At 39.9% G+C, this 23,327-nt stretch overlaps 1 protein-coding gene across 7 annotated transcripts in view; it reads left to right on the forward strand.

The window, feature by feature from the left end:
* Positions 1-23,327, forward strand: part of NUP98 (nucleoporin 98 and 96 precursor) — a 132,176-nt gene that overhangs the window by 54,710 nt on the left and 54,139 nt on the right. For all 7 annotated transcript variants that reach the window (XM_032166823.2, XM_058447000.1, XM_058447002.1 and 4 more), the window contains exons 12-16: positions 1,710-1,850; positions 11,479-11,612; positions 15,235-15,422; positions 20,566-20,682; positions 22,337-22,635. In XM_032166823.2, coding sequence (XP_032022714.1) covers positions 1,710-1,850; positions 11,479-11,612; positions 15,235-15,422; positions 20,566-20,682; positions 22,337-22,635 — 879 coding nt within the window. The remainder of the gene's footprint in view (positions 1-1,709; positions 1,851-11,478; positions 11,613-15,234; positions 15,423-20,565; positions 20,683-22,336; positions 22,636-23,327) is intronic.

A 23,327-nucleotide genomic window follows, 5' to 3' on the forward strand; every position in this document is an offset into this window, starting at 1 on the left:
TAGAACTTTAAAAGAAGTCTTATTCTTTGTCCCAAACCTGTCCTTTTTTTTTTTTTTTTTTTTTTTTTTTTGAGATGGAGTTTTGCTCTTGTCACCCAGGCTGGAGTGCAATGGCATGATCTTGGCACACTGCAACCTCCACCTCCTGGGTTCAAGCGATTCTCCTGCCTCAGCCTCCCGAGTAGCTAGGTTACAAGCATGTGCCACCACACCCAGCTAATTTTTGTATTTTTAGTAGAGACAGGGTTTCTCCATGTTGGTCAGGCTGGTCTTGAACTCCTAATTTCAGGTGATCCACGCACCTCGGCCTCCCAAAGTAGTGGGATTACAGGCATGAGGCACCGCGCCCGACCCTGTTGTCTTATTTTTAATGAGGTTGGACAGTCAGAGTAATTTGTTCAGTAGTCATCCTTTCTGATTTATATTGTGTGGGTTGTCTTGGTATAAACTTCCTGTTCTTTTTCGATTGTGATCTCAAAGCAGTTCCCGTACAATATTTTTGACCTGCAAGTATTGTATCTTTGAAGTGATTTTCCTGGTAAATGGTATTTGTTTCAAGATGCAGTTGATATGTTAAAAAGAACTTCAGAAGCCATGTGTGGTGATGCATGCCTGTAGTCCCAGCTACTCAGTAGGCTAAGGTGGGAGGATTACTTTCGCCCAGGACTCAGCCTCGGTAACATAATGAGATCCTGTCTGTCTCTCTCTCTCTCTCTCTCTCTTTTTTTAAAGGAACTTTAAATCTTATAAATTGCCAATAATTTTGGGGAAATATGGTGGGAAATTGAATAGAATTTTTTAATAATGCCAATAACTTGTATTCACCATATTCTCTCCTGTTTTACACTTCTAAAATCACCACCAACAACAAGGTCCCTAAGCAAAATTCAACAATACAAGTTTCTGCAATGGGTTTCTCTCTGGTGAAAATGAGTTCTTAGTCCAACCACTCTGGTTCCTGCTGAAATTTGAGTCTGTTTAGTAACCTCACCAGAAGATGTTGAGCTTTTTGTAAACCAAGTTCGTCTAGATAAACCGGTTTTCATGAGATGGTATAAATGAAAGTGTTATGTTGTATTAGTGAAAGATATGTTGGATTTAGTTTTCCTGTAGTTCAGTCTGTAAGAAAGAGGACATGATTGTGTTAGTTGAGTATTTTGATTTGCAAGTATTGAATTTTTAAGAATAATTAATTTTTAAAAATTCTTTGGAAACCTGTTTTACTATAGTGTGGTAGGCAGTTAAGAGCCCTGGTTGTCAAATACACCTAGGTTTGAACCCCATTTCTATCATAACATTGTGACATCATGCTAATTACTAAACCGTAAGTTTTCTCCTCTGTTAAATGAGAATAATAGTTTCTACATCAGACATTTTGATGAGCATGTAGTATGTGCCTGATGTCTTCTAAATGCTTTACAAATGTTTATTCATTTTAATTTTAGGATAAATATCTAAGCTATATGTTACTTCATGTTATAGTTGAGGAAACTGAAGCACAGAGAGATTTAAGTATTTTACCTATGATGTGTATAATGTACTGAGCCCAGTACTTGACCTGTAGTAGCACTTAACCATATTCACCCCTTTGTTGAAATGAGTGGTCATTATGAAGTTTCCAAATGTATTATATTTTTAAGTAACTGACCTCTGGCACAACATTGAAAGGATCTTCTGTGGTGCTTTTTTCTTTCCTCTTGTCTCCATAGCTCTTGGTGCTGGACAGGCATCTTTGTTTGGGAACAACCAACCTAAGATTGGAGGGCCTCTTGGTACAGGAGCCTTTGGGGCCCCTGGATTTAATACTACGACAGCCACTTTGGGCTTTGGAGCCCCCCAGGCCCCAGTAGGTAAGTGTCAGTCACTTTAGAAGGCTTTTCTTAATTTTTTGCTAATACTTGCTGATCTGATTTTCCATCCTACCCCTGTGCCATTCCTACCAAGGCATTACATACATGCATGTCATTAAACAATTGTGTAGTAAAGAAGGGCTTATTAATAGATCCTGGCCTACTCTGCTTTCCCTGCTCCTAGGCCTCCTCTCTCAAAGGAACCACTTTTGTTACTGTTTTTAATTCATCTGATATATAATTTAGTTCTAAATGTGCTAAATGTGCTTATATGTGCTTCTATTACTGTGTTTTGGTTTATTAAATCTAAATACATTTAACCTGTTATGGTAGATGAGAATTTAGCTCATGCATCACCTCTACTTTATTTACTTCTTCCAATATAATTGTTTACTAAATTTACTATATTTCCTAAATTTAGTTTTATCTATTGAAGTGTTTTTCTTTCTTTTATTTTTTTGAAAAGGAGTCTTGGTGCTGTTGCCCAAGCTGGTGTGCAGTGGTGTGATGTCAGCTCACTGCACCCTCCACCTCCTGGGTTCAAGTGATTCTTCTGCCCCAGCTTCCTGAGTAGCTGGGATTACAGGTGCATGTCACCACACCCAGCTAATTTTTTTTTTTTTTTTTTGTATCTTGAGCAGAGACAGGGTTTCAGCATGTTGGCCAGGCTGGTCTCGAATTCCTGACCTCGTGATCTGCCCACCTCGGCCTCCCAAAGTGCTAGGATTACAGGTGTAAGCCACCGCGCACAGCCTGAGGTGTTTTTCATACTTCATTCATTTGAATACTCCTTCCGAACTTTGCCAGGGTCCACCTGCCACTTTGTTATTTATTTTGAACTTAAGGAAATTAACTTACTTTTTTTTTTTTTTTTTTTGAGATGGAGTTTCGCTCTGTCGCCCAGGCTGGAGTGCAGTGGCACGATCTTGGCTCACTGCAAGTTCCACCTCCCGGATTCACGCCATTCTCCTGCCTCAGCCTCTTGAGTAGCTGGGACTACAGGTGCCCGCCACCATGCCCAGCTAATTTTTTTGTATTTTCAGTAGAGATGGGGTTTCACCATGTTAGCCAGGATGGTCTTGATCTCCTGACCTCATGATCCGCCCACCTGGGCCTCCCAAAGTGCTGGGATTACAGGCATGAGCCACCGCGCCTGGCCGAAATTAACTTACTTTTTAATTTAAATAGCTTTTTAAAGAAAATTATGGGCTGGACACGGTGGCCCACGCCTATAATCCCAGCACTTTGGGAGGCCGAGGTGGGTGGATCACAAGGTCAGGAGTTTGAGACCAGCCTGGCCAACATGGTGAAACCCCGTCTCCTAAAAATTCAAAAATTAGCTGGGCATGATGGCATGTGCGTGTAATCCCAGATACTCAGGAGGCTGAGGCAGGAGAATCACTTGGACCTGGGAGGTGGAGGTTACAGTGAGCCGAGATCACGCCACTACACTCCAGCCTGGGCGACAAGAGTGGGAGTCCATCTCAAAAAAAAAAAAAAAAGGAAAAGAAAAGAAAATTATGTTCCACAGGAAGTGAAAAACTGGTTATCACCTGGCATAAATAGAGTAACTGAGATAAATAGAATGAATAGATAAACAGATTTTTTTTTTTTTTTTTTTTTTTTTAAGACGGGGTCTCACTCTGTCACCCAGGCTGGAGTGCAATGGTGCCATCTCAGCTCACTGCAACCTCCGCTTCCCGGGTTCACGCTATTCTCCTGCCTCAGCCTCTCGGAGTAGCTGGGATTACAGGCGCCCGCCACCATGCCTGGCTAATTTTTTATATTTTTAGTAGAGATGAGGTTTCACTGTGGTCTCGATCTCCTGACCTCGTGATCCGCCCGTCTCGGCCTCCCAAAGTGCTGGGATTACAAGTGTGAGCCACCACGCCCAGCCTGATAGACAGATGTTTCTGTACCACTAAATTATCTGTACCTGCCCATACTATCATGATACATGTGTCAGGTTTTGAGAAACCTTTGCAAATTTAAGCTACATACTTACATATTTTTCTTATTCTGTCAACAAGGTGATAGTGTTTCTTTCCCTATGCTTTTATTACCCTTATTTTCTTTTCTCTCTCTCTTTTTTTTTTTTTTTTTTGGAGACAGTCTTGCTCTATCTCCTAGGCTGGAGTGCAGTGACGTAATCTTGGCTCACTGCAACCTCTGCCTCCCAGGTTCAAGCAATTCTCCTGCCTCAGCTTCCTGAGTAGCTGGGATTACAGGTGCCTGCCACCACGCATATAATTTTTGTAATTTTAGTACAGATGGGGTTTTACAATGTTGGCCAGGCTGGTCTCGAACTCCTGACCTCAGGTGATCCGTCTGCCTCAGCCTCCCAAAGTGCTGGGTTTATAGGTGTGAGCCACCGCGCCTGGCCCCATCTTTATTTTTATATTGATAAAGTTGATAATATTTTCTGTCCTGTAACTGTTACTGTCTTCTGTTCTTTGAAGAATAATTTAATAGTTGCAAATGAACTGTTGCAAATGATTCTGTTATTATAACTTATGAAAATAGTGCTGCCCAGATTTGTTTCCCCTTGGAGTTTCTGATTCCTATTTTCCCTGGTATTACCACCGCTTATTGACTTCCACAAAACTGTTCCAAATTCTGAAGGATGGTATCAGAACATTTCGTTTACCCCAGTTACTTTATTCTCTGCTACCTCTGTGTCCTCCTGCAGCAGTGTGGACTCTGATTATTCTCCAGGCCTTCAGCATTGCTTCAAGATATTCTCATCAAGTCTGCTCAGTGAGAACTGCTATGTCCTGCATATATGGTTTTTCTCTTTATTTATTTTCTGAGTTTTCTGGAATGTGTCTTCAAGTGAAGTGTAATACGAAGGGTAACTTTTGAATACTTAGAGGTCTGAAAATACCTTCATTCATTCCACACAATTTAATATTAGGGACTTGTGTGAAAATAATTTATTCTCAGAACATTGACTGTATTCCTTCTTGCAATAACCATTACTGATGGTCTAATGCTCTTACGCTTCTTGTGACCTGTGCCTTCTATCCTCAAAAGCATTTAGGATTGTCCTTTTGTCCTGAGATTTTACTACATTTTGCTTAGATCCTTTCTGTCTTAACAGTTGTATCTTTGACCTGTGTTTCTACTTTCTGGGAGATTTTTGTTGTCTTTTCAATTCTCTTTTTGGATTTCCTTTTTTTTTTTTGAGATGGAGTTTCACACTGTCACCCAAGCTGGAGTGCAATGGCACGATCTCGGCTCACTTCTATCTCCGCCTCCTGGGTTGAAGTGATTCTCCTTCCTCAGTCTCGTAAATAGCTGGGATTACAGGTGCCTGCCACATGCCCAGCTAATTTTTGTATTTTAAGTAGAGATGGGGGTTTCACCATGTTGGCCAGGCTGGTCTCGAACTCCTGACCTCAGGTGATCCACCTGCCTTGGCCTCCCAAAGTGCTGGGATTACAGGCGTGAGCCACCGCTCCTGGCCAGATTTTTGTTTTTAATTTGGAAGAATTCATTCTTGTTCTCTGAAAGTTTTTTTTTTTTTAACCAAACACCTGTTTCTTAGATACAGTTTTTTTGCTTAAAACTCAGTTGGGATGAAATTTTTTTAGCGTTCTTCTGTTCCTTGGGTTTTCAGGATGATTTTTGTTTTGATTGTAATCTTTAGTGCTTGGTGGTCCTTTTCATTCCTATTTAAGATTAAAAATAGGCTGGGCATGGTTGCTCATGACTGTAATCCCAGCACTTTGGGAGTCTGAGGCGGGCAAATTGCTTGAGGTCAAGTGTTTGAGACCAGCCTGGTCAACATGGCAAAACCCTATGTCTACCATAAATAGAAAAACTAGCCGGATGTGGTGGTACATGCCTGTAATCCCAGCTACTCCGGAGGCTGAGGCGGGAGACTCGCTTGAACCTGGGAGGCGGAAGTTGGACTGAACCGACATCACACTACTACACTCCAGCCTGGGTGAAAGCGTGAAACTCTGTCTCCAAAAAATATATATATATATTTATATTTAAAAGCTCACTGGCAACTTTTTGTATGTGAGAGGGCTTGTTTACCAGTAGGTTTTACTTTAGAGTAAGTAATCTAGAAACCAGCTATTATCAGAGGGTCTTCTAAATGTTCGAATATCAAATTCTTAGCTCTGGGATGATGCCAGTAACCACAGTAGTTGCCCTTCTCCTTTTTATGTTATTACTTAGAGAAAGGCATACTTTGACCTGTGTGTTGAGCATCAGTGATTAGGAGGATGGCAATATGTAGTTTTCTATATAAACTTCATCTCTTTTTTTTTTTTTTTGAGACAGAGTCTTGCTCTCTCCCTAAGACTAGAGTGTAGTGGTGCGATCTCGATCTTGGCTCACTGCAACCTTCACCTCCCAGGTTCAAGTGATTCTCTTTCCTCAGCCTCTTGAGTAGCTGGGTTTGCAGGCCCATGTCACCACGCCCGGCTAATTTTTGTATTTTTAGTAGAGATTGGGTTTCACCGTATTGGCTAGGCTGGTCACGAACTCCTGACCTCAAGCAGTCCTCTCACCTCGGCCTCCCAAAGTGCTGGGGTTACAGGTGTGAGCCACCGCACCTGGCTTAGACTTTCCATTAATTCTTTTGTCTTCCTGTTTTCAATTCTACTTCATCAAACCTGGTATTCCCAAGTCCCTCGACTTCTGGGATTCTCCAAGGTAGATACGCGTCATTTGATCATACTAGTAGACTCTTGGACAACATGAGGGTTAGGGGTGCTGACCCCCACACAGTTGAAAATTCGCAAATAATCTTTGATTCCCAAGCTTTACTGACAACATAAACAGTTAATACACGTTATGTATATTATATGTAGTACGTACTATATTCTTACTATAAAGCAAGCTAAAGAAAAGAATATATTATTAAGAAAATCAGGAGGAGGAGGAAGGGGTTGGTCTTGCTCTCTCAGGGGTGGCAGAGGAGGAAATCCACACATAAGTGGATCCACACAGTTCAAACTTGTGTTGTTCAAGGGTCAGCTGTAATTGCTGTTGAGTGTACGCTAAGCTATAGTTTTCTGTATCCTGCTTGATCAGTCCTCTGTCCACATCTTTCCCCTAGAAATTTGTCAGATTTTCTCATGTGTTCATTTGCCACCTTTCCATTCTTTGTCATTGTGGGTTTATATATATAAATGTTAATATTTTTTAGCCAAAGATTTAATAAGGTCTTGGAGAGAGTGGAGGTGAATTCGAGTTTTCATTGATCTCTGTGCGAATTTTATACTTAGCTTTATCATTAAAAATAGGCCTGGTGTGGTGCCTCACGCCTGTAATCTCAGCACTTTGGGAGGCCGAGGCAGGTGGATCACCTGAGGTCAGGAGTTCGACCAGCCTGGCCAACATGGTGAAACCCTGTCTCTACTAAAAATACAAAAATTAGCCAGGCGTGGTGGCAGGCACCTGTAATCCCACCTACTCGCAAGGCTGAGGCAGGAGGATTGCCTAATCCGGGTGGCAGAGGTTGCAATGAGCCAAGATCGCGCCACTGCACTCCAGCCTGAGTGACACAGCAAGACTCCGTCTCAAAAAAAAATTATGTTTTAATTTTATTTTTTTCTCATTTTTTATTGGTTTTAGTAGAAGGTGGTAGCATAAATTATTGTAATATGCTGTTTTTACTTGTATAGCTTTTTGACTGGTTTTTAATAATCCATCTCTTTTTCCAAAGTTCCTGACACAGGAATTTAGTTAATATTAAATTTGTGTGCCTTAACATTACTGCCCATTTAAAGGTAATTGTATTTACTTTTAGAATGTACATCTTTATATTATGGAATCTTAGTTGAAGGTACTTTAGAACTATGTGAGTCTGCCTTGTCTTAAAAAAACCTCAGGTATGGTGGCTTCCTTACAGGCAGTACAGTCTGTTGTTGTGGTCGTGTGGAAACCAAATCCTGCTTCCATAGAGTTTCTACCCAGTGGTTCTACTTTTATTTCCTAAAGCTAAGCAAAACCAGCCTAGTATGGTTTCTTTTCTTTCTTTCCTTTTTTTTTTTTTTTTTTTTTTTTTGTTGAGAGGAGTCTTACTCTGTCACCCAGGCTGGAGTGCTGTGGCACCATCTTGGCTCACTGCAGCCTCCGCCTCCAGGTTCAGACAATTCTCCGGTCTCAGCCTCCTGAGTAGTTGGGACTACAGGTATGTGTCACCATGCCTGGCTAATTCTTATATTTTTTAGTAGAGATAGAGGTTCACCATTTTGGCCAGGCTATTCTTGAACTTCTGTCCTGAAGTAATCTGCTTGCCTTAGCTTCCCAAAGTGCTGGAATTACTGGCATGAGCCACCATGCCTCGCCCTAGTATATTTGTGGTAACCCACTGACTTTTTTCTGGTTAAAGTATCATCAGATTTTTGTGTTTCATCAGAAGACTTGGTTTTTGTACTTTTCCCTATCCCTTTAATCATTTGGTTATGATTTAGTTTTTTGGAATCTTCTTTTTGAAATTTCTTTAGAATTTGTTCTTTGGAAAGTTTTCAAATTATTTTGACCAAGATTGAATGTAATACCAGTAGTTGCTTAACTAGTGCTTGTTTGTTTTCTTGTTTTTGCTAATCTATCAAGATACTCTTTTTCCTGTGTCTTTAAATACTACAGTTAACACAAAATTTATATTTATTCATACACATATAAAATCATGCTCATACACGTTCTTTCTTGTGTTTGGATTTGTTAAAAGAAGTTTTTGGGTTTTTTTGGTTTTTTTTTGAGCACTCCCAGGTAGAGTGATTTGTACTTGTTAAATGATGAGATCAACTAAGACAGGTCAGTTTTCTAACTGAGTAATTGCCTGTCCAGTAACAAAATGACCAGTGAGGTTTGGAGTTCTCTAAAACTTTTCTTGAGTCTCCTTGCATAGTCCCCAAAATAACAGTATGCTGTTAATCTGTAGTGCTGTGTACCGAAAAGAAAAAACTTTTCTTTATTTTTTGCTCTTAAATTGGATTTAGGAACTTTCTGAATATAGATGATTTACTCTATGCTCTTAAAATTGACGTCTCTTGGTTTGAGATCCTGAGCAAACTTGTCCTGTCTTGTTAAATATCAAGATGAATGTACAGTGTTTTAGTATTTATTGAATACATCGATTTTAAGAAATCTTTGACTCAGGTGGATCTACTTCTTTTTTGTTAATTTAGCTATAGCAGCCTGTTCTGGTTTTTTTTGTTGTTTGTTTGTTTTTTTGAGACAGAGTCTCATTCTGTCGCCCAGGCTAGAGTGCAGTGGCGCAGCCTTGGCTCACTGTCAGCTCTGCCTCCCGGGTTCAAGCCATTCTCCTGCCTCAGCCTCCCAAGTAGCTGGGACTACAGGCGCCCGCCACCACGCCCAGCTAATTTTTTGTATTTTTTTAGTAGAGATAGGGTTTCACCGTGTTAGCCAGGATAGTCTAGATCTCCTGACCTAGTGATCCGCCCGCCTCGGCCTCCCAAAGTCCTGGGATTACAGGCGTGAGCCACGACGCCCAGCCTCTGGTTTTTTTTTTGTTATTACTGCTTTTGTTCTCCATACTGCCTCTCCCCACTCCCCACAACATTGTGAGACTTTCAGAAAGTTTTATGTCACTCCTTTACTGTGGATTATTGTATTATATTTTGGCAGTAACTTTATTTGTAAATGTTTATAAGGGAAAAAGGTAGTATTTTTGTCTGTAAAATGACTTTATTATGACTTGAGTTTTGATCAGTATTTTTGGAAAGAGATAGTATCTTGCAAAGAGGTTTCTTCTTCAATCAGGGTATACTGTAGTGGTTTTGCTTTTTTCTTAATGTTTTACTTGGTACAATGGTAGATCATGAATAGTCTTCATTGTTACTTACGTCTGTTCCCTAAATTCTCTGCAATTGATGAGATGTTCTTACACTTTGAGAAAAAATTAGGCTTAGTGATTTCTTTTTTCTTTCAGTTTATATTATTTGAATGTTAAATAAATGTAAATAATAAACTTATAAGGATAGCCTAAGCATTTTCTTCAGGAAGACACCTGGATTTGGGGGTTAAAAAAAAAAAAAAACACATTTTTGTTTGTATGCTGCCTTCCTCTGTAGCCTTAATGTACATAATATTTTTATTCTGGAAATTTTACTTAATAAATCAAAGATAATTTCATATTTCTACAATGAAACAAAGTATTATTTTTAATAACTGCATTACCTATGTTGATGCATTATGATGTTTACAACTTTTTTGTTTGAGACAGAGTCTCACTCTTTCACCCAGGCTGGAGTGCAGTGGGGCAATCTCGGCTCACTGCATCCTCCACTTCGTGGGTTACAGCTGGGACTGTAGGTGTGCGCCCTCACGCCCAGCTAATTTTTTGTATTTTTAGTAGAGGTGTGGTTTCACTGTATTTGGCCAGGTTGGTCTCGAACTCCTGACCTCAAGTGATCTGCTCGCCACGGCCTCCCAAAGTGCTGGGATTACAGGCGTGAGCCACCGCACCCCGCCTACAACTATTAACTTAATATTGGACACATAGATTGTTTCCGTATCTTGACTATATATATATACTATGCAGTGAATGCTTGGGAATTTTTTTTCTTTCTAGTTTGAGTTAAATTTTCATGATTAAAATTATGAGGTTAAAAGATAGAGGCCAGGCGTGGTGGCTGACTCCTGTAATCTCAGCATTTTGGGAGGCCAAGGTGGGCAGATAGTTGAAGTTCAAGAGTTCAAGACTAGCCTGGGCAACATGGCAAAACTCCATCTCTAAAAAAAAAAAACACACACACACAAAATTAGCTGTTGTTGGCGTGGTGACTCACCCTTGTAGTCCCAGCTACTTGGGAGTCTGAGGTTAGAGGATCACTTGAGCCTGGAGGCAGAGGTTGCAGCAAGCCAAGATCATGCCACTACACTCCAGCCTGGGTGTGTGTGTGTGTACACACACACACACAGTACTTGCCCCGTTGTCATATTATTTCCTTTAGACAAACCAGTCTATAACGTTTCTAGAAGTCAAAGACTATGGTTTTTTTTTTTTTTTTTTTTTTTTTTTTTTTTTTTGAGACGGAGTCTCGCTCTGTCGCCCAGGCTGGAGTGCAGTGGTGCAATCTCGGCTCACTGCAAGCTCTGCCTCCCGGGTTCACGCCATTCTCCTGCCTCAGCCTCTCCGAGTAGCTGGGACTACAGGCGCCCGCCACCACGCCCGGCTAATTTTTTGTATTTTTAGTAGAGACGGGGTTTCACCGTGGTCTCGATCTCCTGACTTTGTGATCCACCCGCCTCGGCCTCCCAAAGTGCTGGGATTACAAGCGTGAGCCACTGCGCCCGGCCGACTATGGTTTTTTATGCAGCTATTTCAGTGATGGGTATGCATAAAATATTTCATCAGGGTTGTTTAAATTTTCCTTTCTTTGATTAGTAGTGACAGTGAACACTGTGTAAGTGAATTTATATGAGTATTGTATCTTACGAAATGCTACTTCCTAAATTTGACCTATTAGCTTATTTGATTCTTGATTTTCTTTACAGTTTGCTCTACACACATTCTGCCCCAATGATACCATTGATTTGAGCATTTTGAAGACCACTTCTTCAAAAAGAATACTGAGCTCTGTGTTATAAATGCATCGTATTCTTGCATTTATATATATTTTTTGTGTTCTTTTTTTAAAAGCTTTGACAGATCCAAATGCTTCTGCTGCCCAGCAGGCTGTTCTCCAGCAGCACATCAATAGTCTAACATACTCACCTTTTGGAGACTCTCCTCTCTTCCGGAATCCCATGTCAGACCCTAAGAAGAAGGAAGAGGTAAATTTAAGGATACTTCTGTAAAATGCCATATCAAAGAGAAACTGAATGTGCAGAATGTAATTTTTTGCCTGTATATATTAAGGGACTAAGCAAAGCTAGGTATAATTAATTTTTTAAGATATTTCACTCAGCCAGGGGTAAATTATTTTTGCTGTATCTGGAAGGTGTTGGGACAGTGAAATGATCACTACACTGAAGATCGAGGCTGAGGGTTTTCAACAGCCCTGAAATAAGGCAGATATTAACATTATCATTTTTAATTAAAACAACTTTTTTTTAAGTTTTTTTCTTTTCTTTTTGAGATGACGTCTTGCTGGTATCGAACTCCCGGAAGCAATCCTCCCGCCTTGGTCTCCCAACGTGCTGGGATTACAGGTGTAAACCACCATGCCCAGCCCTATTCTCATTTTCTAATTAAGCACACTAAAGCTTAGAGAGGCTGACTTTGCTCACATCATAATGCTCTTAAGTGACGTAACCAAAATCTTAACCTCTTGATTTTTACATAGCTTTGTCTTTAATCTCTTATAACTAGTGTAAAAACTACTCACATGGTGTTAAAAGTGTAGTCTTTGGTCTATTTGATCCTTGTTTTACCACTTATAATCTGTGAGACATTGGAAAATGAGAAAGTCATTTTGCCTCCCTAAATTTGTTTCTTCTGTAAAATGGGAATAGTAATAGTGTTCAATGTTGAGGGCTAAATGAGATAACGCATACCAGGATCATAGTAAATTGCTCAATATACAGAAACTACTATTCAATCACTTATGTGATTACATGTATCCCTCAGCTTTTTATTTTGTTTTTTTGTTTTGTTTTGTTTTTGTTTTTGTTTTTTTAAGAAATGGGATCTGCCCGGCGCAGTGGCTCACGCCTGTAGTCCCAGCACTTTGGGAGTCTAAGGCGGGTAGATCACCTGAGTTCAGTTCACGACCAGCCTGGTCAACACGGTGAAACCCCGTCTCTACGAAATATACAAAAACTAGCTGGGCATGGTGGTGGGCACCTGTAATCACAGCTACTTGGGAGGCTGAGGCAGGAGAATTGCTTGAACCTGGGAGGCAGAGGTTGCAGTGAGCCGAGATTGTGCCATTGCACTCCAGCCTGGGCAACAAGAGCGAAACTTCGTCTCAAAAAAAGAAAAAAATGGGATCTTACTATGTTCTTAAATTTAATCCTGTAAACTAGATATTAGAAGCGAGATACGAATATGAAAGTACCTTTTAAAGTGATGTGTAAATGATTAGACAATTATTTATGCAGCCTAATTTTAGGTGGCTGAATATGTGCAAGGCATTGTGTTGTTAAGTGCTGAGGATACAAAATGAAAATAAACAAGAATTTATTAAGGTTGCTATCCAGTGACAAAGATCAGACATACAAGCACTTAAATTTACACTGGTTCAGTAGAGTGTATGTGGTAATAGAAGAGTGTCTATCAATGACGAATGGATAAACAAAATGTTTTATATGTCTATGATGGAATATCCTTTAGCCGTAAATAGGAGTAAAGTACTGATACATGCTATAACATAGATGAAACCTCGAAAACATAAGTGAAGGTGGAGCACAGTGGGCATGGTGGCTCATGCCTTTAATCCCAGCACTTTGGGAGGCCAAGGTGGGCAGATCACTTGAGGTCAGGAGTTCGAGACCAGCTTGACCAACATGGTGAAACCACATCTATACTAAAAAAAAAAAAAAAAAAAAAATTAGCCAACCATGGTGGCGCACGCCCATAATCCCAGCTACTTGTGAGGCTGAGGCAGGCGAATCACTTGAACCTGGGAGGTGGAGATTGCAGTGAGCCGAGATCGCACCATTGCACTCCAGCCCAGACGACAAAAGCAAAACCCCATCTCAAAACAAAAAGAAAGAAAACATTAAATGAAAGGAGCCAGGCACAAAATGTCGCATGATTTCATTTATATAATATACCCAGAATAGGCAAATCCATAGAGAAAGAAAACAGATTCATAGTTGGAAAGGGAAGAGGGAAGAAATTGAGAGGAACTGAGTTTCTTTTTGAAGTCATCAAAGTTTTCAGGAATCAGTGGTGATGGTTGCACAACCTTGTAAATATACCAAAAACTATTGAAGTAGATGCGTTAAAACGGTGAATTCTATGTCACATGAGTTTTAATACAGAATTTAAAATATACTAGTGAAAAGATCATAGATGCTTGGATGAATTTGATAAGGCTTTGTTTTCAGAAGAGGAACATTTAACTTTTTTGTATGGATATGCAGGGCTTGGCAAGTCTAGGTCAAGCATTCCAACCAAAGACAGAATTGTGAAAGATCACAACAATCTGGGAATAACAGAGATTCATTGTTAAGTGTAAACAGCTTGCACTGGGAAGAGAAGAATAAATTGTGACAGGCTAGATATGCTAGACATTGTTATTTGAAGTAGTTACGTAATCTCATTTATGCTGTTAGGAAAACAAATGTAGAACATCCTCAGGATGTTGTAGAGGTGCCATCTAAAGCACCCTGAAATTTACCTGTGTGTCCTCCACTAACTCGTAGTTTCCTCAGTAATCAGAGGAAGTAACTTTATTTTTATTTCTTGTACCCAGAGTTTGACTTAATGTTTAATTATTAATGTTCACTAAAAGATGGATAAATACAAGCTAGTATCTGCCCTTTTTTTCCCCAGAGCAGTTTGGATTGTATAGAAGTTGAATATTAATTCATGACAGAATCTCAGTTTTTCTTGAAGCATAAGATTTGTGGTTTAATTTAAAAGTAGTGTCTGTGGCTTAGGATTTTTTTGGTAGCATGTTTTCATCAAATGAACATAAATACTGTTTTTCACAGCAAAATGATTGCAAGCTAAACTCTCATAGGATGAAGAGAGTGGACAAGATATGTTAATATGTTGTGTTAATACATTTTAATTTACAAAACTTTTTTCAGATTCGTTATCTTTGGGTTTTTTTGGAGAAAGAGTCTCGCTCTGTCACCCAGGCTGGAGTGCAGTGGTGCGATCTCGGCTTACTGCAACCTCCGCCTCCTGGGTTCAAGCGATTCCCATGCGTCAGCCTCCCCAGTAGCTGGGATTACAGGCACATGCCACCACTGTCCAGCTAACAGATTCATTATTTGATTACATTTTAAAAGATGTGAGACAAATAATTTTAAATGGGGGCTGGAAAGATGAGTAAAAATCAATTCTAGAATAATAAAGACAGTTCAGTTAGTATTCACACATACATACGGATAGTGCATCCCAAATCCAAAAATTGAAAATCCAAAATGCTCCAAAATCCAAAACTTTGATCACTGACGTGACATTCAAAAGAAATGCTCATTGAGACATTTTGGATTTTGGATTTTCACATTTGGGATGCTCAACTGGTAAGTATAATGCAAATATTTCAAAATACAGAAAAATCCAAAATACTTCTGGTCCCAAGCATTTTGGATGAGGGACACTCAACACGTACAAAGTTGGGTGTTAACATCCTTGTTTTATGGGAACAGAGACTTCAACAGGTATCTAGCAGGTGAATGGCAAAGATGAGGATTGAAATCTGGTCTTCTGATTTTTAAGGCCAGTGCAATACGTTTAAAGTAAACCAAAAATTTCCTTGATGCTTTTGTTTTTCAGAGATTGAAACCAACAAATCCAGCAGCCCAGAAGGCTCTTACTACACCTACTCATTATAAACTGACACCCCGCCCTGCCACTAGAGTCCGGCCAAAGGCTTTACAAACAACAGGCACAGCCAAGTCACATCTCTTTGATGGGCTGGATGACGATGAACCATCCCTAGCCAATGGAGCATTCATGCCCAAGTAAGTTTATTTTTGTTAACAGAAATTATTAAATACTGATATAAACTAAATATGAAATAATATACAATTATTTAAATATATTACAGATGTGATACAGTCCACTTTGTTTTTGTTTTTGTTTTTGAGACAGAGTCTTACTCTGTCGCCCAGGCTGGAGTGCCATGGCATGATCTTTGCTCACTGCAACCTTTGCCTCCCAGGTTCAAACGATTCTTTTGCCTCAGCCTCCTGAGTAGCTGGGATTACAGGCGTGTGCCATCATGCCCAGCTAATTTTTTATTTTTAGTAGAAATGGGGTTTCACCATGTTGACCAGGCTGGTCTTGAACTGCTGACCTCAGATAATTCACTCGCCTCAGACTCCCAAAGTGCTGGGATTACTGGTGTGAGCCACTGTGCCCCGCCTTGTCCTAGCATTTTATACACTGTTTTTGTGCAGAGTAGGTAAAAAGGTTTACGTAGTCCAGTCATCATGTCAATAGCTTGAGATCAGTTTCACCAGGGCTTAGGATTTTCAAATATATAAGTAGAAAGGATTAGAGTGGGAGAGGACATATATTTTGCTATTAATACCATCTGATCTTCTTGTTCTTGGCTTCACTTCTGTGGTGTTGCTGTCAAACGTCATCCTTTTTTTTTTTTTTTTTTTAAGACAAGAGTCTCATGCCATTGCCCAGGCTGGAGTGCAGTGGTGCAATCATACGTCACTGCACCTTCAACCCCTGGGCTCAGGCAATCCTCCCACCTTAGCTCCCAAGTAGCTGAGACCACAGGCCCACACCACCATGCCCAGTTAATTTTTTTTTTTTTTTTTTTTGTAGCTACAGGGTCTTTCTGTGTTGCCCACGGTGGTCTCGAACTCCTGGGCTCAAGCCTCAGCCTCCCAAAGTGTTAGGATTACAGGCATGAGCTACCATGCCCAGCTACCTATCAACAGTCTTAATGTAACAGAAGCATTTTACACAGTTGATCTTGTCCCTCCTCTTTGATTCACTTTCATAATTGTCTTCCAGGACCCCACAATTTCCTAGTTTTCTTCCTGCCTCACTGGTTGCTGCTTCTCAGTCCCCTTTACTGGTTCCTGTTCATTCCACCGTCTGTAAATTAGAATGCCCTTGGCTCAGTTGTTGATCACATTTTATCTATGCTTATTTCCAGAGTGCTTCAATTTATTCTCATGGCTTTAAATATCATCTATAGTCTGATGATTCCCAAATTTTTATCTCCAGCCCAGACCTCTCTCCCAAACTCAAGATTCTTGTGTCTTATCCTACTCTACATCTTCACTTCAATGTCTAAAAGACATTTATTTAAAATTAACATGTCCGTGTCTTCTTTCTCAAACCTGTCCTACCCAAAACCTGTCTCAGATGATTGCATTTCTATCATTCTAGTTGCTCAGGTCAGAAATTTTGGAATCTTCCTTGACTTTGTCACACATTCCTCATCTAAGTTATCAGCGAATCCTCTTGGTTCTACCCTGTAAATTACTTAGAATCTATATAGTTCTCACCACATTCATTGCTATTACCCTAGTGCAAGCCACCACTATCTCTTGCCTGAATTACCACAATATACTCTTCTGTTCTTATGGTTTTTATTTTTATTTATTTATTTATTTGGAGACAGAGTCTTGCTGTGTCGCCCAGGCTGGAGTGCAGTGGCCCGATCTCGGCTCACTGCAAGCTCTGCCTCCTGGGTTCATGCCATTCTCCTGCCTCAGACTCCCAAGTAGCTGGGACTACAGGCGCCCACCACCATGCCCAGCTAATTTTTTTCTATTTTTTTTTAGTAGAGACGGGGTTTCACTGTGTTAGCCAGGATGGTCTTGATCTCCTGACCTCAAGATCTGCCTGCCTCGGCCTTCCAAAGTGCTGGGATTACAGGCGTGAGCCACTGCTCCCAGCCCCACTCTTCTGTTTTACTCTTACTAAAACTTTTGCATCTGATTCTAAACATTGCTACCACAGCGGTCATTTTGAAGCATAAGTCAGATCATTTCCCTTTTCTGCTCAAAACCCTAAGGTGGGTCACATTATTTTACTCAGAGTAAGGACCAAAGTGCTTACATTGGCATATAAAGTCCTCGAAGGTAGGATTTCCCATTACTTCTCTGAACACATCTACCATTCTCTCCATTGCTTACTCCACTCTAAACTTATTGCTTCCTTGCTCCTGTTAGGACAGGATAGGCATGCTATTTATTTGGGCCTTTGCCCCATTTGTTCCCTTTGAAACACTTCTCCTCATATATCCACATAGCTAACCCTGACACTCTGTACTCACATGTTACATCAATGAAGACTAGTCTTACGACCCTATTTTTGGTTTATTTTTTTTTGTTTTTGAGATGGGGTCTTACTCTGTCACCCAGGCTGGAGTGCAGTGGCCCTGTCATAGCTCACTGCACCCTTGAATTCCTGGGCTCAGGGGATTATTCTGACCTGGCCTCCCGAGTAGCTGGGACTACAGGTGCATGCCACCACACCTGGCTAATTTTTTTTATTTTGTAGAGACAGGATCTTGCTGTGTTGCTTAGGCTAGTCTCAAACTCCTTAGCTTCAAGTGATCCTCCCACCTCAGTTTCCTAAGTAGCTGGGACTAAAAGTGCATGCTATTGTCCCTGCCTGATTTTTAAAAAATTTTTTGTAGAGTCGTGCTCCTACTTTATAGTAGAGATGGTGTTTCACTATGTTACTCGGGCTCGTCTTGAACTCCTGGGCTCGAGCAATCCCCCCACCTTGGCCTTCTGAAGTGCTGAAATTACAGTGCAATCCACCATGCCACCTTTATTTGAAATGTTTACTTGCTCTCTCTTCCTATCCCCAACCCCAGTTGCTATGTTTCAGTCCATTGCAGTTATTGTTTTCTGTGATGTTCAAATTGTCTCATATTTGGCCAGCAAGGAGCCCTTTCAGATTGGCTCGTAATTCCTTTCCACATGCCTCAGTAGTGCTTGGTAACTTTCTTGCTTGTAGGATTAACTTTGTAAAATTTTGTTCAGGAGTTCTGCCCTGTGTATTCATTAGTTAAATTCCACATACAGCCCCCCACCCTCACCGGGGCTTTTTTTTGTTTGTTTTTTGTTTGTTTTTTTTGAGATGAGGTCTTCCTGTGTTGCCCGGGCTGGCCTTAAGTGATCCTGCTCAGCCTCTCAAGTAAGTGGGACTACAGGTGTGTGCGCGCAACTGTGCTCAGCTAATGTTTTTTTCTTACAGCATCCCCACCCAGTTTTGGTATAAAGATTATGCTGACCTCATGAACAAACTGGAGAGTATTTCCTCTTTGTATTTTTTAGTAAAGTTTGTATAAGGTAATAATTTCTAGCTGAGTACAATGGCTCACATCTGTAATCTCAGAACTGTGAGAAACCAAAGCAGGAGGATCACTAGAGATCAGTGAGACCAACCTTGGCAACAAAATGAGACCTTGTCTCTAAAAAATTTTTTTTAATTAGCCAGATATGATGGCACATGCCGATAGTCCCAGCCATTCGGGAGGCTGAGGTGGAAGCATCACAGGAGCCCAGGAGTTCAAGGTTGCAGTGAGCTATGATACCACCACTGCACTCCAGCCTGTCTCAAAAAAAAAAAAAAGAAAAGAAAAGAAAAGTTGGTAATCTAATCTGATGGTAACATCAGATGTTTGGTACTGGTAATGATAGATGGGTCTGAAGTAGTATTTATAGGACTATTTGGGGGAAAAAGTAGGAGTTAGAGGATTGTTCAGCTTTTTCTTTTATATTTTGAGTCACTTTTGATGTTATATTTTTGTAGTAAACATTTCAATAATTAAAATTTCAAATTTATTGACATAAAGTTGTTTAAAAATACCCTTGTCTTTTTTTTTTTAATGTCGGCGTCTATAGGGACACCCACTTTTTCATTCCCAACATTGATTTTTATTGTACCTTCTCTTTTTCTGTTTGACCAGGGATCTCCCAATATTACTGGTAACTTCAAAGAACTAACTTATGACATTATTGATGTTCTCGCTCCTGTGATTCTTTCCTATTTCATCAGTTTTTAATTTATTATATTTTATTAATATTTTATCATTATCTTGTTCCTTTCTCCTTTCCCCTTTGATTTTCAGCTTTCCTTCTTTCAAATATATGCATTTAAATATGTAAATTTTCCTTTTAGTTCAACTCTTTATGTTTTTGTTATTAATTTCTAGATGAAAAGTAAAAAAGGGTGATAGCAATAGCAATTCTTAGAAATTTGAGAGTTCCTTTAATGGCCCAATATATTGTTAGTTTGTAAATGTTGCATGTGTGCTTGAAAAGAATGTGTGCTCTGTAGTGAATGTGTACAGTGCTCTTTTTAGGCTAAGTTAGACCAGCCTGGGCAACCTGGCAAAACCTCGTTTCAACAAAATAGTGGCCAGGCATGGTGGTGGGCGCCTATTGTCCCAGCTACTCGGGAAGCTGAGGTGGGAGAATCACCTGAGTCTGGGAAGTAAGTCAAGGCTGTAGTGAGCCATGATCAGTGATTGTACCACTACACACCGACCTGGGTGACACAGCGAGACTCTGTCTAAAAAAAGAAAGAAAGAAACCTGAACTTTTTAGGTATTTGTGATCGATCATTTGCATCATTTGATAACAGGATTTTTTAACTTCAATACTTTCTTGTCATGTTTTTAAAAAATTCTCTCTCTTTGGGCAAACCAAAGAAAGTAAAAAGAAAAAACTTTTTAGTCAGCAAGTGTCTGTTTACCTTTTTCATTCAAGACAGCACGATGAGTTCTGTGGTGAAACAGCCATACGTTTGCACTGCCGAAAGAGAGAGAAAGCGTTTAGAGAGTATATGGATGATTGAAATACAAACATAGTGTGATGAGTGAACGAAGTGTCTGGATAAAGTGCTCGGAGCTGGGAGGAGGACAGTTTTCAAGGGGATTTTCCACTTTGACTTGAAGATGTTTAGCTTTATTCTTCCAAACACCATAGTACAATGTATTTGACACCTTGTGTTTTCGCTATACAATCCTAGGAAGCGTTTATAAATGAAACTTTTAGGTGATTCTTAGGTGTACAAGAGTTGAGCAGAAGTGCACCATTGGACTCCAGTTTTTAAGATAATGTCTGGGACATATCTGTATGCCTGAGTAATTTTCTTCTTTTGGTTTCTTGTTTATAGGAAGAGCATTAAGAAGTTGGTTTTGAAGAACCTTAATAATAGCAATCTCTTTTCTCCTGTTAATCGTGATTCAGAAAATCTAGCTTCACCATCTGAATATCCAGAAAATGGCGAGAGGTACACTGAATTCTGTTTTGAGTTCTTCTTAGTAGAGAGTCATAGTCTCATTTTTAAGACATTCTTAGGAATTTATGAAAATTTATGAAGTCTGATGAATATTGCATAGAAGTATTACAGCTTATGAGCACCTAGAAATCAAATCGTATTTTTGTCTTTTGAATTCATTAAACCTTAAAATTATTGGAGTTCTGATCTACTGCTTCAGAACTATTTTGGTATTTGTGTATCTTGTTTTGGACAGGGTTAGCATGCATTTGACACCCTTCAGCCCTTTAAGAGATATTTTGTCTGTGATGATTTTCTTTCTTTTTTGGCGGGGAGAGAGGGAGGCGGTGGGGACAGAGTCTCACTCTGTCGCCGAGGCTGGAGTGCAGTGGCATGAGCCAAGATCGCCTCCCATGCTCAAGCGATTCTTCTGCCTCAGCCTCCCATGTAGCTGGAAATACAGACACCCACCACCAAGCCTGATTAATTTTTATGTTTTTAGTAGAGACGGGGTTTCACCATGTTAGCCAAGGATGGTCTCGAACTCCTGACCTCAAGTGATCTGCCCGCCTTGGCCTCCTAAAGTGTTGGTATTATATGCGTGAGCCACTGTGCCCAGCCTTGTACAGTGATTCTTAATAGGTATATATTCTTTCATTCAGAAATTTATTTATTATTTTTTTTTTTTGAGACGGAGTTTTGCTCTTGTTACCCAGGCTGGAGTGCAGTGGCATGATCTTGGCTCACTGCATCCTCTGATGTGAATTGTTCAAGCAATTCTCCTGCCTCGGCCTCCTGAGTAGCTGGGATTACAGGCATGCACCTCCACGCCCAGCTAATTTTTTTTGTATTTTTAGTAGAAACAGGGTTTCGCCATGTTGGTCAGGCTGGTCTTGAACTCCTGACCTCAAGTGATCCGCCTGCCTCAGCCTCACAAAGTGCTGGGATTACAAGCATGATCCACCACACCCAGCTGAAATTTATTTCTTTATAAATATATTTTATAATATAAAGATTATGCATGAACGATATATTCTGTAACCTGCTTATTTCCATTTATTTTATTAGAAATGTCTTTCCATTATCTGTATGAATATATTTGTCTTTTCTTTTTTAATGATTGCATAAGTCATTATTGTGAATGTAAGATAACTTAACCAGTTCCTTGTTAGTGGGCATTTAGATTATCCGGTATTCCTCTACTCAAAACAGTGCTTCAGTAAAAATCCTTATATACTGGCACATGTTCTCAGGGCCTGCTGAGGGCTGTATCACAAAAAAGAAAAAAAAAAGAAACCTCTTGTATAGACACCTTTGCACTCCTGTTTTTTTTTTTCTTTTGGATAAAATTCTAGGTTTTTTTATTATTATTTACAAAGCATTTTGTAAATTTAACATTTTGTTGATTGTAATCTTAAAAATCTAACTTTTTTTCAGTTTTTAATCTTAAAATTAACAAATTATTTGATTCCACATAGGAGAGTATACAATAGAGATAGTAATTATCTGTTTCACAGTACTGCTGTAGTAAATATTAAGTGAATTTTTAATACATGGAACTATCCAGAACAGTGCCAGGCACTTAGTAAAGGCTCAGTATTAGTTAGCTATTATCATTGTTATTACTACTACAAGAGGCTAAGGTATTATTTCTTTTCCTTTTCAGGTTTAGTTTCCTAAGCAAACCTGTTGATGAGAATCACCAGCAGGATGGAGATGAAGATTCCCTTGTGTCACGTTTTTATACTAACCCTATTGCCAAACCTATTCCTCAAACCCCAGAAAGTGCTGGAAATAAACACAACAACAGCAACAGTGTGGATGATACCATTGTTGCATTAAACATGCGTGCTGCTTTGCGAAATGGGCTGGAAGGAAGCAGTGAAGAAACCTCTTTTCATGATGAGTCACTTCAGGATGACCGAGAAGAAATAGAAAATAATTCTTACCATATGCACCCGGCAGGTCAGGTTCAGATTGGTGCATGTTTAATCTCTTACCAGTCATTTGAGATGACTTGTTTGTTGCAGATACTCAACATATGGAAGTCAGCTATTTGGCATTTTAAGTATTATTTTATGTGATCCCACATAGGAGAGCTTAATATTTAAGCAGTTTTATGCTTTAGTTGATTCTGAGTCCGCATACTCTTTGGACCTTAGAGCATTAAAATTGATACATCTTTAATTATCCTGGTTTAGTCTACAGAACCCAAATTTTATAGCCAAAGAGACTATCCTGATATTTTCCCTGGTTTTGTAAACTCGGATAGATTGCTTATTGTTTTTTGTTTGTTTGTTTTTTCTTGAGACAGTGTTGCTCTGTCGCCCAGGCTGGAGTGCAGTATCGCAATCTTGGCTCACTGCAAGCTCAGCCTCCAGGGATCAGGACCTCTCATCTCAGCCGCCCGAGTAGCTGGGACTACAGGCACATGATACCACACCCCGTTAATTTTTGCATCTTTTGTTTTGCCGTGTTTCCTGGGCTGGTCTCAAAATCCGGGGCTCAAGCGATCCACCTATCTTGGCCTCCCAAAGTGCTAGGATTACAGGCATGAGCCACCATGTCCAGCCCATTTTGGGTGTTCTGTGGTATTCTTGAAGTGTCTGCAAAATTTATATTTAGTTTTCTTATTGCCATTATATATATATATATAT

This window comes from Hylobates moloch, unplaced genomic scaffold (assembly GCF_009828535.3).
Source record: "Hylobates moloch isolate HMO894 unplaced genomic scaffold, HMol_V3 SCAFFOLD_11, whole genome shotgun sequence".
Taxonomy (NCBI): Eukaryota; Metazoa; Chordata; class Mammalia; order Primates; family Hylobatidae; genus Hylobates; species Hylobates moloch.